Raw genomic sequence first — 16,437 nt, 5'->3', positions numbered from 1 at the left:
ACTTCCTGGTACAGAGAGGGGGCCTTCACATGGGAGATTTATTTCCTACTTTCAGGGGCACAAAGAGGTCTGAGTGTCCTTTTGGCACCTGCTGTTTCTCAAGTACCTTTAATTCAAAATAATCAATCCACCTAAGTGGCATATTTGGGGAGGTCTATTCTGCTCCCCTCAGGCCCACGGTCTAGTCACAACACGTGACATCCAAACTGGGCACGATGTGTGTGTGTCTCCGCGTGCATTTGCACACAAGTATGCATGCGTGTGTCCACGTGACCCTAGAAGGCATATCAGGTTTGCAAACTGATTTGTTCTCTTCTTTTTCTTTCCTTTTGTCAATAACTGAAATTGGACTAGACCCCTGGAAATCAGGTAAGTTCTCAGAAATCCTTTACTCACTTTAGGATCCTTGCTAACTGTAAAAGCTTACAATAAAACCAACAAGCAAAAAAAGAGAAAGCATACCACATTGTATGTATAGTACATAAAACATATAAAAATGCATGAAAAAATAGTAGAAGGAAATGTACCCCAAATCAACAGCCCCAAAGTTAGCAGTAGTTGTCTCTGCTTTGTAGAGATTAAGGGATTAATTTTCTTTACTACATTTTCCAATTTGTACGTAATGAAACAAGTACAATGCAATGTAAGAAGAGCAAAAAAACAAACCAAAACCCCCCAAAACACCAAAACTTCACGAGTTCTCCAATTCTCTGTGATTTTTTGAAGTCTAATGATCTGAGGAAGATCTCTGGTCTCACTGTAACTTCTCTGAAAGGCCAAATTGCTGGCTGTGGCTGCTACAGCTACAGAATCCCTTTGAAATATTACATAGACTGGAGCTCGTGGGGCAAGTCTGGCCCAGATGTTCTTAGGCTCCTGTTTCCCCAGGGAGCACAGTTAACCTCTAAGTTGACACTGCCTCTCCGGTCACCAAACCTCAGCTCGATAAAGGGGCTCAGTATAAAAGCTGTAGCTCAGAAGATGGAGAGATGAAGCCTGAAGACCCCATTTCCCACACTAACGTGACTCTGCGGAAACTATGGGGGTCCCTGACTGAGTTATCTTTTGTGTTTGTTTTTCATGTCTTCTCATGTTTTAGAGGCAGAAGTGACTTATGGAATGAAGTTTTATGTTTTGTAGACTGGATCCGCCTCTGGGCTATTTGAATCCGTGTGATAACAGATCATTTAAGAAAGATTCCTCTATAACAGTCTTCAGCTTTCACTATTATAATACAGAATTTGGGGGGGGAAATGACTAATGAGAGAGAGCACTAGCCTGAGCTATGAAACTGCTCTGGACCAGGTCCAGTGACTAAGCAGCTGGATGCAACTGGGGAAGCGATTTTGCTTCTTTGGGCCATAGTTTTCTGTCCGTAAGAAAGGAGCATGGAATTAGCTGTTGCCTGTGGTCACTGCAGCATTAAGACACTGTGCTCCTAACGGGAAGGGTGTGATGGGGCCCGGACTGGCCCTGTGAAGAATCAGCCCTACTTGTCCCCTCGTGCTTTAGCAGTTCTACAGCAGGGGCGGGCGTGGGGAGTGGGGGGGATGGTCTGGGACCATCCGGGCCATGGTAGCTTGGGAGTCCTCAGGTGAACTTGGGCTGGAGCAGATCTGTCTCTTTCCTACCTGAATGTTGCTGGAGGGAAGAGGCCCATCCTCGGGCTGCCCTGTGGAGAGGAGAGCATCAACCTCTGGTTCCGCCTTGGACTATAGCAGTTACCTGACTCGAGGCCACCGCTGGGCCGTGCGTACTCACTGTGTCCAGACCTTTCTAACCACGTGGTCATGTCCCTTCCAAGGAACTTGGACCCCATTGTCTTATTCCCAGGGGGAGAAAGCCTGCGTGGTTTTATACTGGTGACTGTTTTGGTGGAGAAAGCAGCTGTACCCGGGATTAAGGTATCTTCCCACTCACAGAACTTTTTTTTCTACATGAAAAGTCAGTCTGAGCTTTGCTTCCCACCCAGGCCCTTTCCCTGCAGTGAATTCATGAATACAGGCCTCATCTTACTTGGTTAGTTGAGCAAAGAGATTTAAGTTCTGGACCACAGAGGTATCTACCTTTCCTCAACTACTGTAAAACATGCAGTTGACCGTTTGCCCATCAACAAACAAGCATTGTTCTAGGCAATGGGAGATCTGGGGGAGTAAGACAGACATTGCTCTGGCTTCCACAGAGGCTCAGGATCCAGTGGAGGAGGGTGCATTGATGTAGGGAGTAACATGAAAAAAAGTGCCGTGTTTCATGAAAAGACATCTAAAACCTAATTCAGACTTGAAGGGTCGGGCAAAGCTTTCCAAGGGAAATGACAGGTCTGAAAGTTAACACCTGAGTAATGTAAAGGAATTAAGCAGAGAGAGAGACAGAGAGACAGAGACAGAGAGAGAGATGCTGATGCCTGGAACGACCACGCAAGGGCTCTGAGTTAAAATGGACCATCCTTGAGATTACCTAGCCCTGGGGGTTGTAAACTTGAATTCCTTTAGGGGTCAGGCGGGTCCCAGAAAGGTCAGGTGTCTGCCAGAGGATCCATGCCCCGCCTGAAGATATTGAAGTTAGATTTCTGTCCTTCCTCACCGCCTTCCCTGGTAAGCATATTTTGGGTGCCTACTGTACCTACTGCAGGTGACCAGATTGGGCTACAATTATTATAGCTCCCTCTTGCACTCTCAGAAGTGAAACTATGTGGTCACTTTACTTCTCAGCCGGGTGTTTATTCCATAGAAAGATACAGAATAAAATACTGGCCTTCCAAGTATAGCTCAGATAAGGTCGAGGCTGCTAATGAAGGGGGGTCTGAGCTGAGGGCTCCACAATTCTGATTTTCTGTAAGACAGAGCTCAGGGGTGAGGCCGTCCTGAGTCAAGACGCGGGAGTCAAGACGCAGGAGTATTATGTGTAATAACTCAAGAAGCAGAAAGGAGGAAAATGACAGAGTGAGGCCCCTGAGAGGCACACGAAGTATCAGCCAGTGGAAAGATCCAGAAAGACCTAACCAGGTCCATCTGGGAGGTGACCAGGAGGATTCTCCTTCGAGAAGGACCTCCTGGCCAAATGTAGTTTAGAAGCACTCCCTGGGGAGCCCTGTCACACAGTCCAGCAGGCAGAAGGCTGCCCTTCCTGGATTCCCCCATCTCTGAGGCTCACTGCATCTCAATGGGCCTTCAGTGAATGCTAATGCATTGTGAGACTGAATCTCATCCCCAGGCCCTTGTTCAGGCGGTGAATGCCGTCTTGCTGCCCAGCCCAGACTCCCTGCTCCAAGCCCTGCAGCAACTGAGGCTCTCCATTCAGGACATCACCAGATCCTTGGGACAAATGCATGGTAAGGGGCTCCTGAAGGCTGAGGGATCGCTTGCGGGGGGAGAAAGGGCCTGGAGGTTGGCAACGTCCATGAGATGGCACTGCTGTGCTAGCTTTGTTTTAGGTAACTGCGCTCATACTATTGGAAAATGATCTCTCAGTTGGCAGGGATATTCTCCTGGTATAGTCTTTCTATTTTCATGTGATTAGGCTAATTTCCTCTCTTCGGCTGTCATGTATTTCTTTGTGTGTTGAGGTCTTGCACGAAGCTTGGGAGGAGGGGAAGGGCACACAACATGGCTTGTACCTGCTTTATCCAGCAGTGACCTGGGTACCGGAGGACATGACTGACCTTGGCTTCTTCAGCCCTCCTCTGTGACCAGTGCAGGGATGGGTTACCACAGGTGTGGCCACTTAAGGGACCCACCCTTGCTGCAACTGGTTACATATTATTCTGGCAACTGCCTTCCTCTCCAATGTCTGGGCAGCTCTTCAACTTCCCCTAGCAGAAGAATCTCAAAAATTTAAGGGGGAAAATGGGTGTGATCTGTTTAGCAAGGGAAAAGCAGCTAAGTATCAGTTTCCCTAAGTCCTTCTTCACTGGAAAACAAAACAGATTCTGGAAAAAGAGAGTGTTTGTAGGAAGCAGGGCAGGAGGGAGGGAGCCGGAGACCGGATGGTACTCAGCTTTATGACTTTTCATTCAAAGGATAGATTTCTTTGTCATCCCAGACTCTCTGGGAAGCCCATCTGAAGTCACAGGGTTATGTATTCTTTCCATTCAAGGCCCCTGTTTTACACGTTTGACTCACATCTCCCCATTTCCCTGATTTTTAATTGTAAATTCCTCCCGATCACATCAGTAGGTCTCCTGCCAAACAAGCTCTCCCAGCTCAGTGAGATGCGTTTTAGTTTTGCAAGATGCCCTGCGTTTATTACTCAGGATATGAAGACCACTAGAGGGGCGTCGCAGGGTCTTCAGATCGTAGGAATAAGCAGCAGTGAGTGGTTTGGAAGGTCACAGGAGGCCCTCCACCTTGTCCCGGGGCGTGTCCCAGTAAGGTGGCACAGCCCTGTCTGGCTCTCACATGCTTCCCTAGCACTCATTTTCAAAGTCACGTATTTAGCCCAGGCCAACCCTGATGCTTTCTTGATCATCCTCTACAGGAGGTCTGATGGCCTGGGCAGGCGATGGGGTGATTTCCCTTGTGTCCCCCAAAGGCAAATTTTCCCACACAGACATCATGTATTTTATTTTATTTTATTTTATTTATTTGCAGTACGCGGGCCTCTCACTGCTGTGGCCTCTCTCACTGCGGAGCACAGGCTCCGGACGCGCAGGCTCAGCGGCCATGGCTCAGGGGCCCAGCCGCCTCGCGGCACGTGGGATCTTCCCGGAGCGGGGCACGAACCCGCGTCCCCTGCATCGGCAGGCGGACTCTTAACCACTGCGCCACCAGGGAAGCCCAACATCATGTATTTTAAAGGTTTCACTACTAGTCACTGCAGTGAAATAGATGAATGTATCAGCCTGCAGTTTTCAAAAATGGCCACAACACCACCATCCATCCTCAGGGCTCCTTCACAATGTGGCCCGGGTATTTCTCTCATCAAAGCCCGTGTCCTGGCTCGTGACGTAGGCGGGCTTGTGACATGCTCGCGATCAGTAGAACTCAGCGGAAGTGACACAGTGTGACTTCCCAGACAAGGCTAGAAAAAGTGTTGCAGCTGCCACCCTGTATACTGAGCCACCATGTAAAAATTCCATCTACTCTGTGGCCACCATGGCTGTGAATGAAGATGTCAAACCACACAGGGAGGCCAACTGTAGGCGCTCCAGTTAGCACCTAGCACAGGGGCGAATAAGCCCTCAGATGAGTCTAAGTTCCCACTTTCCAGGCATCCTCTCTCTTCCATTTCCTCAGCGGAGGACTCAACCACTGAGGAGCAGAGACAGGCCATCTCTACTGCGTCTCGCCCTGATTCCTGCCCTGAGTCCATGAGTGTAATACAATGGTTATTCTGTGCCACTGAGTTTGGAGTGGTTTGTTATGCAGCCACAGTAACCAGAAAAGTAAAATTATAAAAATGATAACAGTCTTCCCTGGTGGCGCAGTGGTTGAGAGTCCGCCTGCTGATGCAGGGGACACGGGTTCGTGCTCCGGTCCGGGAAGATCCCACGTGCCGCGGAGCGGCTGGGCCCGTGAGCCATGGCCGCTGAGCTTGCGCGTCAGGAGCCCGTGCTCCGCAGCGGGAGAGGCCACAACAGTGAGAGGCCTGCGTACAGCAATTAAAAAAAAAAAAAGGTAATGAACAATAAAAACTGCAAGGTGTAAGGAATCACACGGATCTGTTAGTGATTGATTGTGGTTTATGGTTGTTGAATTTCTTCTGCCTGATAAATAGAGCCCAGCTGCACTGCTGTCCTCCCCCAAATGGAGCTTACCCAACCATTCTTCTTTCGGAGCCAAACTTTAGCACGAATTGCGTACTCCCTTCCTGTACAAACCCTCCTTTCCAGGAATTTTCAAAGTCACGCCTAAAGATGTGGTCGTTCTAATATTTGAAACTGGTTTCTGTTTCCTTCTTGTTTTTTAACCTTCTCTTTCTTTGTCAGTCCTCACAGTGGTTGCCATGTTTTTTTCTATGCTTGATTTTGTTTTCACCTTGTAATGTTCATTGTCTTTGAAACATCATCTGTAGGCAGGCTTTTGGGACTAGGAAAGAGAAATATTTGTATTTGGTTCTTCCTGGTTCTTTGGAACTCTAAAATTCTGGATCATCTTAAATCATGTTGAACAAGTAAGGACCCAACAACTGAACTTGGGCTAAAAATGTGCAAAAGAAAAGGTCACGACTTTTCAGGGACAGATTTTTTTTTAATCCTCTTTGGCTTGGTGCCAAAGTTAGTTCTAATTCTATCTCCTGTGGCAAACGGGGGTACAGTGGGGCCCTGATTCACTCGGAGGTTGTGAGTATAGGCATTTGGGACTCTGCGGATAATATGAGGAGGGTCTGGTGTAAAATTCCTCACCAAAGCTGGGACCAGGGCTCCCATCGTACAGAGAAGCCACTAAACCCGAGCCCTGGCGAACCCGGATGGGCAAGTGATTTCAGGGAAAACTATCTCTGCTGGTCTTGTTTTCTACCTCCCTGGGTTTCTGCTTTCCCTTGCAATGTATGCTCGGTGGTTCCTTGCTGTCTTTTGAGCTCTTTGATGGCCTTTAGGATGTTTTCACATTTACCCAGCTTTTTGTTGTTTTTGTCAGGGGAAGGATAGGTCCAAGTAAAACAACATTCCATTACAACAAAGGGAAGTCTCTTTCTGGAGTACTGTTGGCATCTTTTCCTTTCCCTGTGTTTCCACCATCACTTCCTCTGCACCTGGCTATCTTATCTCCCGCCAGCACTCCCGCAGTGGCCTTCTCAATCCTTTCTCTCATCTGTCCTTTACCTAGTCGAATCCATGCTCTTCACAGAAGCCTGAATCAACTTTTAGGAGTGCAGATCGGTTGCACCACTTTGACTCTTAAAACCCTCCCGTTGCCCTCCTGGCACAGTCCAATATTGTAACCTCCAGCCACACGCGGCCACCGAACACTTGCTATATGGACGGTGTGATTGAGGAACTGAATTTTTTTTTTTTTTTTTTTTTGGTACGCGGGCCTCTCACCGCTGTGGCCTCTCCCGTTGCGGAGCACAGGCTCCGGACGCACAGGCTCAGTGGCCATGGCTCATGGGCCCAGCCGCTCCGCGACATGTGGGATCCCCCCGGACCGGGGCACAAACCCGCGTCCCCTGCATCGGCAGACGGACTCTCAACCGCTGCGCCACCAGGGAAGCCCTAAATTTTTAATTGTATTTAAATTTAGCTAATTGAAATTGAAGTCGAAAAACTGAATCAGTGTCACATACTTTTCTGTTAGACGCAGCTTCTTTGTTAGAAAGATTACCTTTCACTTAACTGTTGAAAATTCAGCATCGAATTAAAATGCACTCAAGTATAAAATAAATTTTAAATCTATAAGAATATACCCAGGATTTCAAATAAACCACGTTAATAATTTTTATATTGATTACATACCGACATGATAGTATTTTCGATATTTGGAGTTAACTAAAATATAGTATTGATATTAATTTTTCCTTTCTTTTTTACCTTTTGAAATATGGCTACTAGAAAATTTAAAACTACACGTGTCTATCACATTAGATTTCAACCGAAAGCACTAGTTTATCCATTATTCTAAGGATAAGGCCAAAATCCTTAACCTATTCTGCAAGACCCAAGATGAACTGACCCCAGGCTATTTTAATTTTAGTTTATTTCACATCATCTTTCCCTTCACTTATTCTTTCTGACACTAGCTTTTAGCTCCTGAAAAGAACTTCTTCCACTTCAAGGCTTGTGTACGGACTATTCCTTCTGCTTCAGACATTCTTCCTAACTCACCCTCTGCCTACTTAACTCCTGTTTACACTCAGATTTAAGCCCTGGTCTCATCCAGGCATATATAGCTGCTTAAACCCTCTCAGTAATGCTGCCAAACCCACGAATGGGGCAAGGGATGGAGCAACAGGAGAAATAAACAAGAGTCCCCAAGGAGAAGGGCTGAGGATTGGCAGAGCTTAGGTGTGAGCCGAGGCAGGAGGAGGGGTCAAGGGTATATACATACGTATGATTTCAAAGCTGGTTGAAAAAAGTCATGAGGCCTCTGGCAAAGATCTGTTATTTGGAAGACTGAATCAAGTTCTGCTTGGTTGGCAGATTGATTTTCAAAGTAAATAGGGAACACAGGGAAAGGAAACAACACTTGCTTTGAAACATGTCACATTTAAGGTGATGGTGAGACATTCAGTGGAAATATGTGGCTTTAAAAGTGGGAATTACGGGCTTCCCTGGTGGCGCAGCGGTTGAGAGTCCGCCTGCTGATGCAGGGGACGTGGGTTCGTGCCCCGGTCCGGGAAGATCCCACATGCCGCGGAGCGGCTGGGCCCGTGAGCCATGGCTGCTGAGCCTGTGCGTCCGGAGCCTGTGCTCCGCAACGGGAGAGGCCACAGCGGTGAGAGGCCCGCGTACCGCAAAAAAAAAAAAAAAAAAAAAAAAAAAAGTGGGAATTACCCAAAAAACACAGTTTGGTGGTCAGGTCCATCAGATGTATATTTCAGTTATGCACCTACAGTGCTTTGTTTTGGGTGTCAGTAATGGAGCATTGACTGCCTTACCTTTCTGGGTAGGATGACCATAATGAACATTAATGATGTCATATGAAAATACTGCAGTGATTCTGGGTCTGTGGCTTTAGTACTGACCCAAAGCAAGGATTTGCTGAGTTTTGTTTTGTTTAAAGGCCACTTCTCAGTATAAAACCTAAATCCCTACCCCTGAAAATTTGAAAAAGCAAGTTTCCTTAGGTTTTCCAAGCAAAACAAAAATAATGCTTATGATAGAATGAGATGAGAGTGAATTAATCAAAAGCAGACATTGTATTTTTCTTGAGAGTCACTTAGATTTAAAAGAACAAGATACTTGACCAAAGTGTTTTGTGTTTTTCTGAACAATAACAACAGCAACTTTGGAAGACATCTAGCCCCATCCACTAAGTGCACCTGGGCTTGGCCATCGGGGCAGAAGCTGCAGTCCATGGGGCCATTTTTCCACTCCTCTAGGAAGACACAGGGAAGGAAAGGGGGGAGACGTAACTCAGGTGTCTTCTTGGGTCTTCTATACTCCCTGGAGGATAATGGCACTGGCTTTCAGGAACTGCCCTTCTCAGCCCAAGTGTACACACATCAGATCCAGAAGCAAGAGTTTTTATGTGGCTCTTGTCCCTCACCAGCCCCACGTTAATAGATGTTCTCTACCTGGTTTAGGGAGAGAAATACCTTCCATCAGCCCCGGTAGGGATTCTGAGGCTTTTTCACACTGTCTATGGATACACCTGCTCCAGTCTTTTTGCTCCCTCTTGTGGCAGAATTTCTAGTACTCATCGTCGTGCATGCCTTCTTTTGATCCTGTAAAGCCAGGCCAGGAGCTGACATTCTTCCTTTGCTTCCCCTAGGGCAGTGCTAAACTCTCAAGTGTGTTTGCTTTCTCCCAATCCCACAGAGTCCCGCTGTACTTGCTCGCTGCCTATCTGCAAAGGCTCACTCTTGCCACCCTCAGGAGTGTGCCAAGAAGGTCCCTCTTGGCCCTGTGCTGTGCTGCCCTGGGGAAGGGGTGATGTGGGTAAAGTGAAATATTCTTCTTACCCTCTTCAGTGCATCCACTCTTAGATTTTTTTTTTTTTTTTGCTCCAGTGGTGTTCTGGAACCTTTCGCTGGACTCCTGGACTTCCACAAAGGCTGTCTTATCCACGGGTGACTGTCTAAAACAATGCTCTTTGGGGGGAAGACAGTCGAAAACTCTTATTCTGCCATGCTGATGTTGTCACTCTTGCATCTCCCTGTTTTCTAATGAGTTAACTGTCTGTGTGTCTGGGATGGGGGTGGAAGGGCCTGTGCTCCTGCGTGCTCATCGCGTGTGTCCCTGATTTGTGAAATGCATGGCTTTCCTTATTTTTGGAAATGTCTTTTATCTTTTACTCATTGCCTTTAGTAAGTTTTTGGGTACACTCTGGAGGGTGATCTTTGTTAGTTATGGATTGCAAGTGTTGTGGTTTGTCTCATTCTGCCTTGTGAAAGCAGAAGTTCTTAATTTAAATATAGTCAAAGTATTTATAGTTTCTTTTGTAACAGTTTATTTTCAGGAAGTGTGGCATAAGATATAATTTCATAATCAGAGGTCATAGATATATTTTTCTACATTTTTTTCTGTAGTTGATGTTGTTTGTCTTTCACCTTTCACCCCTTAACACACATATAATTATTATCTCTATACAGTATGACATAGGAAATAAATTCAATTTCCCTTCTGTGAATAATCACTAACCTACAATATTAACACTGTCTTACATCAGATTTTCTTAAATGATTGGATCTCTTTCCAGGCTCCCTATTCCGTTTCATCGTCTGTTTGTCTTTCCCCACACAAAAACCATCTGTCTTAAATGAACCATAGCTTCATAGTATTTCTCATTTTCAGGTAGAGAAAATCCCCCTCACTTTTCTCTTCTCCAGGGGCACGCGTCCTGTCTTTGACCCTTTGCTTTTCATATAAACTTAGAATCAGCTTGTCAAATCCCAATAAAAAAATCCTGTTAAGAATTTTGCTCAAATGGCATTAAATCTGTATATTAATTTGGAGAAAAATGACCTGATTTTGATATTCTATCTGGTCCTTCTGTCCTCTGATCAGGGCAGATGGACAGGTGGAGACTAATGTAAAGACATTAACGTGCTCTCGGAATCATGTCTTCATATTGCTGGGTGTTCTTCTCTTCCCACATGGCCTGAAATTTATCCAGATAGAAAACTCTTCTTTAAAGAAATAAGAAGACTTGTCAACAGAAAAAAAGAAACCAAGAAAATGGAATGATACCACTGAAGTGCAGAAAGAAAATAACTTTCAATTTGGCATTACACACCTAGCCAAAATATCTTTCAAATTTGAAATTAAAACAAAGATATTTTCAGGCAAATAAAAACTCTGAAAACTTATTGCCAAAGGACCCACACTAAAATAAATATTCAATTGAGTTCTTCGGGCAAAAGTACAAAGATTCCAGATGTAAGCACAGAAATACAGGACAGAATGAAGAGCAAGAGATGGTAACTATGTGGTTAAATTCAAATGATTATTGAATTTATACAACAATAATAATGTAGGTTTAAAAGGTACGTAGAAATAAAATAAATGATAACAATAGCACAAAAGGCAAAGGGGTTAAATAAGATAAAGTATTCTACAGACCTTGTATTGATTGGGAAGTGGTAAAAGTACTAAATTTCGTAGATCTATTGAATCAAAGATATCTGTTGTAATCTCAAGAATGACTACTAAAAGAATAGCATTAAGAGGGGGAAACTAATGATAATAAGGGGGGAAATAAAATAATTTAAAACATTTTTTTCATGAAAGTCAAAAAAGAAGAAAAAAGGGAACAGAGAATAGGAGACAAAGACAAAATAAATAAAAGTGTATATATAACCCAAATATATCAGTAATTACATTAAATATTTGAATATACAATAAAAACAAAATAAACAAAACAAAACAAAAAACTCTTCTTTAGATACATTTATTTTCCTGGATATTGATACTGAGTTTTCTTGTCCATGAACAAAGACACATTTTCTTAAATTACTTTGACTTATTTCAACATAAGAGATTTAGATATATTCTGCTTTATTCATAGTTACTTTATATTTTTGTTTCTAGCCACTATGGCATCTTTTGACTGAACTAATTCCTGTTTGTTCTTGGTTTATAGAATGAAATTGTTATTTAGTGTGAACCTTGAATCTAGCACTTTGATAAACACTCTTATTAATTCTAATGATGATCTGTTGATTAGGTTTTCTATGTAGAAATCATATTATTTGAGAATAACATTGTTTTGCTTTTTCATTTAAATACTCATAACTTTTTTCTTTCAATTTTTATTCTTATTCTTCAGGCGAGGGGATGCCTAACACAGTGTTGAATGGACGTGCTGATACTTGGTTTTGTCCGACATTTTTAATATTTCAACGTTAAGTATAATATGCACTGGAGGCTTTCTGTGGATTCCTTTTATCAGTTTAAGGATGTTCCCTCTTATTCCTAATTAGCTAAAATTTTTTGTTTGTCTTAATCATGAATGGATTTTTTTATATCTATTGAAAATTTTACATCAAACTTATCTCACATTTGGGAATTCCCTGGCAGTCCAGTGGTTAGGACTCTGCGCTTTCACTGCCGAGGGCTTGGATTCAGTTCCTGATCAGGGAACTAAGATTCTGCAAGCCATGTGGTACAGCCACAAAAAAAAAGAAAAAATTATCTCACATTTACTGAAGTAATCATTTGGATTTTCCTCCTTAAATATGATAAGTTGGGTAAAACATTAAATTATCTCCAGTCATTACTGCTTCAGCAAAAATTTGTACATAGTACTTAGCATATTTGTGGGAACAGAGCACCAAATGGGAAAGACCCAGAAATAGGGCCCAGGGAAAAGTCCAGCACATGGGATGGTGTCGCAAATGAGCATGGAGGATGTGACAGCCCTCAGAGGCCCTGGGAAGCCCTGAGGCTGATGGGAGATGTGAGTTACCTGAGCCCAGGGGGCTTCAGAGAAGACAGAGATGGAAGACCAGAGATCAGGTGTGATGGTGGAAAAGGTAAATTGATGGTATAGAGATGCCATTATTTAGGTCTCATCAAAAAGATGTTTCTTTTTTTCTCCGAAACAAAGAGACATAGACAGGAATCTGGATGAGAGAAACATGTCAGCTCCCAGAGGGGCCCCATTGTGAGAAGAAGAGAGAATAACGTTCAAAAGTGGATGAAAAGAAATTCGGTGCAAATGTGAGGACGTGCTTCTTTACACACACAAGTTAATAAGCTAGTGGGATCAGTTATCCCCACGCATTGGCTTAGATTCAAAATGAGCAGCATAGGGACTTCCCTGTGGTTAAGACTAGGTGCTTCTAATGCAGAGGCCATGGGTTGGATCCCTGGTTGGGGAACTAAGGTCCCACATGTGGCACCATCAAAAGAAAACACCCCCAAAACAGAAACAACAACAACACACACACACACAACGAGCTGCACGGACTAATGAGTGAGCCTGTGTCCGACCAAGTGTGGCAGAGCCTGAGCAGAGGATCCTCCACTCTCTGCCCTTTGTTGACTACACAGAAATGCACGCAGGGGTTCAGTGGTCCTCTCTTCTGAAAGCCTTGAAGAGAGCAGATTCTTTCTCTCTGCTTTTCTCCTTTCTGCTTCCCACATTCTTTCATTCTCTCCGTCTGTTTAAAATACTAATTTTTTAAAGATGGTCTTGACCTCTCTTTTTGGTGATTGTTGTTAAGTGCAGAAGAGGGACGTGACCACAAATAGAAAAAGGCAGCATTTGGAACCGTTTAACCCTCCTGTCAGCGCCAGCGAGGGGGGCGACAGAAGGGAACGTTCCTCCCCCTCCTGCCGCTGTGTTCCCTCCAGGTTTCTGTGCAGATCAGATAGAGGGGGTGTCCTGGGAGGGCAGCAGAGCCCGTGCATATGGAACCAATTGCTTTTTTTTGCCTGTAGTAAAGTTCACATTTTGATTGCTCCTCTAGATTATGTAGATCCAGACATATTTTACGCAGTCATCCGGATCTTCTTCTCTGGGTAAGTACAGTTCAACTCTTTTCCTGCGTGAGGCATCTGTAGCCTTTCCCAGATTTATGAGGGGAGAAACAGACAGAAGCTTCCCAGAGGAAGAAACACACCAAGTAACCCTTGCTAACAAAGGAATCACCTGGATCCATTCCTGGATAAAAGAAGTGGGGTACCATTTGCATGACAAATGACACTGAAGGATTGAATATTTAAGTTTAGAGTAATTGTCCTGAGGCCATCACTTTCGATTCAATGTACTCACCTTAGAAAACCACTGGGTGACAGAGGGGAACACAGCCCAGTGTGCCACCCACAAAGCTCGATTATGTGTATCTTTTCTCCTGCCTGTTATGCAGGCAGGTGGAGGCATAGGCAGTAGCTTAAAAGCTTCCTTCTAACATTCTTGGAATAGCTACAACAAAGACAGTTTTTCATATTTCTGGTGTTCTTCTTTGGTCACCTGGCCTGCAATTCCTCCAGATAGAGAACTCTACTCTTAGATACATGTCTTATTTTAAATACATTTGTCATAACGTGACATGTTTTAATGAGATTGCCTTCCTATTCACATTAACTGAGAGAAACTAAGTTTTTGTTTTTGTTTTAATGGTGAAGAGTGAAAGGTGGAGGTGATGGATGGAAGAGGTGAAAATAGACATCATCTAGAGCACCATCTTGATAACTAGGAGGTGCCTGAAACGCTGTTGGTAGGAAGAATATGAAGCTGTGTCTGGATGTAGCAAGAGTCATGCTGAATTCCAACATCAATAGATGTACTGATTCATCCGTAGATTTAGTGGTATATTCCATGGGTGCACGAAGGGAGTGACCATGTGTATTAAGTATTTTCTCTAGATTGGGTAGGTCTGTAGTGTGACACATTCTCAGGGGAGGCCAGCCTGGGTGGGGACCCCTCGTTGTAGGGGTAGTGAGTGGAAGCAAAGTTTCTAGAGAATAACTTGAGAGTAACAGGTACCTGGTTTATGGGGAAAAGAGAAGGAAAGGGGAAGAGCAAAGGAATGGAATTGAGAGCATATCTCACAATTTACACCTTCCTATGTACCCTTCACTCCTGAAACCCCGACAAAGGGATTATTCATCCTGTAGAACTCTTTTTGCTCTCTGTATCTTTTGCATGTAGTCAGGGTCAGTACAAAGATCTGATCGTAAAATAGAGATTCTAGCAACAAATATTAAGCAAAGCATGCAGCTAGGCTTTGGTAGGATTAGAGGGGAGAACAAAAGGGCCATTTTTCCAAAACGTTTTAAATAGACTGCGTTTTCGGAAGACCTAATTCTGGAAAATCTCCTTGTGCTTCAGTTTGCTCTCTGAGTTGGGGTTAGTTGTCACTGTTCCATAACAAATTACCACAACTTAGCAAGGCTCATTTATTACCTCACATTCCTGTAGGTCACAAGTCTGGGTGAGCTTGGCTTGGTTCTCTGTTTAGGGTCTCAAAAGGCTGAAGTCGGGATCTGCTGGGCTTGAGCTCTTATCTGGAGAATCTGGGGGAGAATTCACTTCCAAACTCATTCAGGTCTTTGGTAGAATCAGCTCTTTGTGGGTTGGGAACTGAGGTCTCTCATTCTTTCCTGGCAGAATCTGCTGTCAGCTTCTAGAAGCCTCCAGTATCCTTTCCAAGTCAGCAATGATATTTCCAATCCTTCTGGTAATTCAGATCTCTCAGAGATCTCCTGTCATCAGCCAGAGAAAACTCCCTGCTTTTAAGGTCTTGTGTGATTAGATTAAGCTCCCCTAGATAATCCAGGATAACTGCCTATGTTAAGGTCTCTCATTAGTGACCTTAATTACACCTTCAAGGTCCCTTTTGCCTTGCCTTATGATATATCATATCGACAGGCATGCTGTCTTATCATATTAATAGTTCTAGGAGTTAGAATGGGAATCTTGGGACAACATTTTTAGAATCCCATCTATCATAGTTAAATGGATACCAAAGGGTGACTTCATTTTCACTAAGATAAGTTCTGAGTCAATGATGCATTTTATCTGTGATCTACATAAAAGCCTCTTTTCTATTTCTGATCCTCAAAATTATTTCCCACGTAGCTAAACTAAGTGGCCAGTAGCCAATCCTAAATGTGTTGGTGGCCAAAAGCATCTGGATTGTTGAGAGTTCCCAGTAGGGTTGTCTTGAAAAGTCTAAATCTGCTCCTGTGTTCTTGATTTGTCTTATGCTTGACTCATTATTTTTGTTGACATTTTAAAAAAACATTTTTATTTAGGAGCATTAAGAAATTCCATCTGTAGATGAAACATAGTCCCTTTATTTCTCACTCACGTCAAATTTCTCAGGGAAGTTAGCCCCTATGGATAAAAGTCATCTCTTTTCCTTTCTTTTTTTTTTCTGTTTAAACTTCCCCTTTTCTGGGGTTTGCTAGAAATATGCTACAAGAAATGTTAAAAATAAACTTGCCTACAGAGATTTGTAAGGAAACGAATTCCTTTTCTTCACAAACAGCAGTTTGGGCCTGAGAACGCATGGGAGCAATCCTTGGGCTATTCAGAGAAACCCAATTTTTCTTCCTCATATTAATCTCATCATAGTTGGAGAATATGGGTTTTGAAAGTAGATGCCTTCCTTTTATTTTTTTTTTTTTTGACTTTCATGCTCTCTTTTTCTCTATCATCTTCTTTCAAGCTGACCAGGTCCTTTCAACAAATGCACTTGGATTCACATATTCTACGTAGATAATACCTAATTATAGAGTGCTATGTTTTCATTCACTCATTGACCAAATATTTAGCGAGGGCTGACAAAATGCCAGGCACAGTTCTAGGTGCTGGGGATGGAGCAGTAAAAAGAGCAACTTCATTTCTGTGGAGCTTACAGCTTAATCACGGGAGACAGATAATGAAT

At 43.6% G+C, this 16,437-nt stretch overlaps 1 protein-coding gene across 5 annotated transcripts in view; it reads left to right on the top strand.

The window, feature by feature from the left end:
- Window positions 1–16,437, top strand: part of IDO2 (indoleamine 2,3-dioxygenase 2) — a 43,117-nt gene that overhangs the window by 20,929 nt on the left and 5,751 nt on the right. For 2 of the 5 annotated variants that reach the window (XM_029226216.1, XM_029226220.1), the window contains exons 6-10: window positions 355–369; window positions 1,834–1,904; window positions 3,214–3,331; window positions 9,610–9,669; window positions 13,513–13,564. In XM_029226216.1, coding sequence (XP_029082049.1) covers window positions 355–369; window positions 1,834–1,904; window positions 3,214–3,331; window positions 9,610–9,669; window positions 13,513–13,564 — 316 coding nt within the window. Of the gene's footprint in view, window positions 1–354; window positions 370–1,804; window positions 1,905–3,213; window positions 3,332–9,609; window positions 9,670–13,512; window positions 13,565–16,437 lie in introns of all 5 variants that reach the window. The other 3 variants (XM_029226218.1, XM_029226219.1, XM_029226217.1) reach the window with 3 other exon arrangements.

The sequence above is a fragment of the Monodon monoceros genome, unplaced genomic scaffold (genome assembly GCF_005190385.1).
Source record: "Monodon monoceros isolate NGI ecotype Baffin Bay Population unplaced genomic scaffold, NGI_Narwhal_1 Super_Scaffold_17, whole genome shotgun sequence".
In the NCBI taxonomy this organism is placed as follows: Eukaryota; Metazoa; Chordata; class Mammalia; order Artiodactyla; family Monodontidae; genus Monodon; species Monodon monoceros.
The sequence above is the reverse complement of the archived record's forward strand: the minus strand, read 5'-3'. Positions and strand labels throughout refer to the sequence as shown.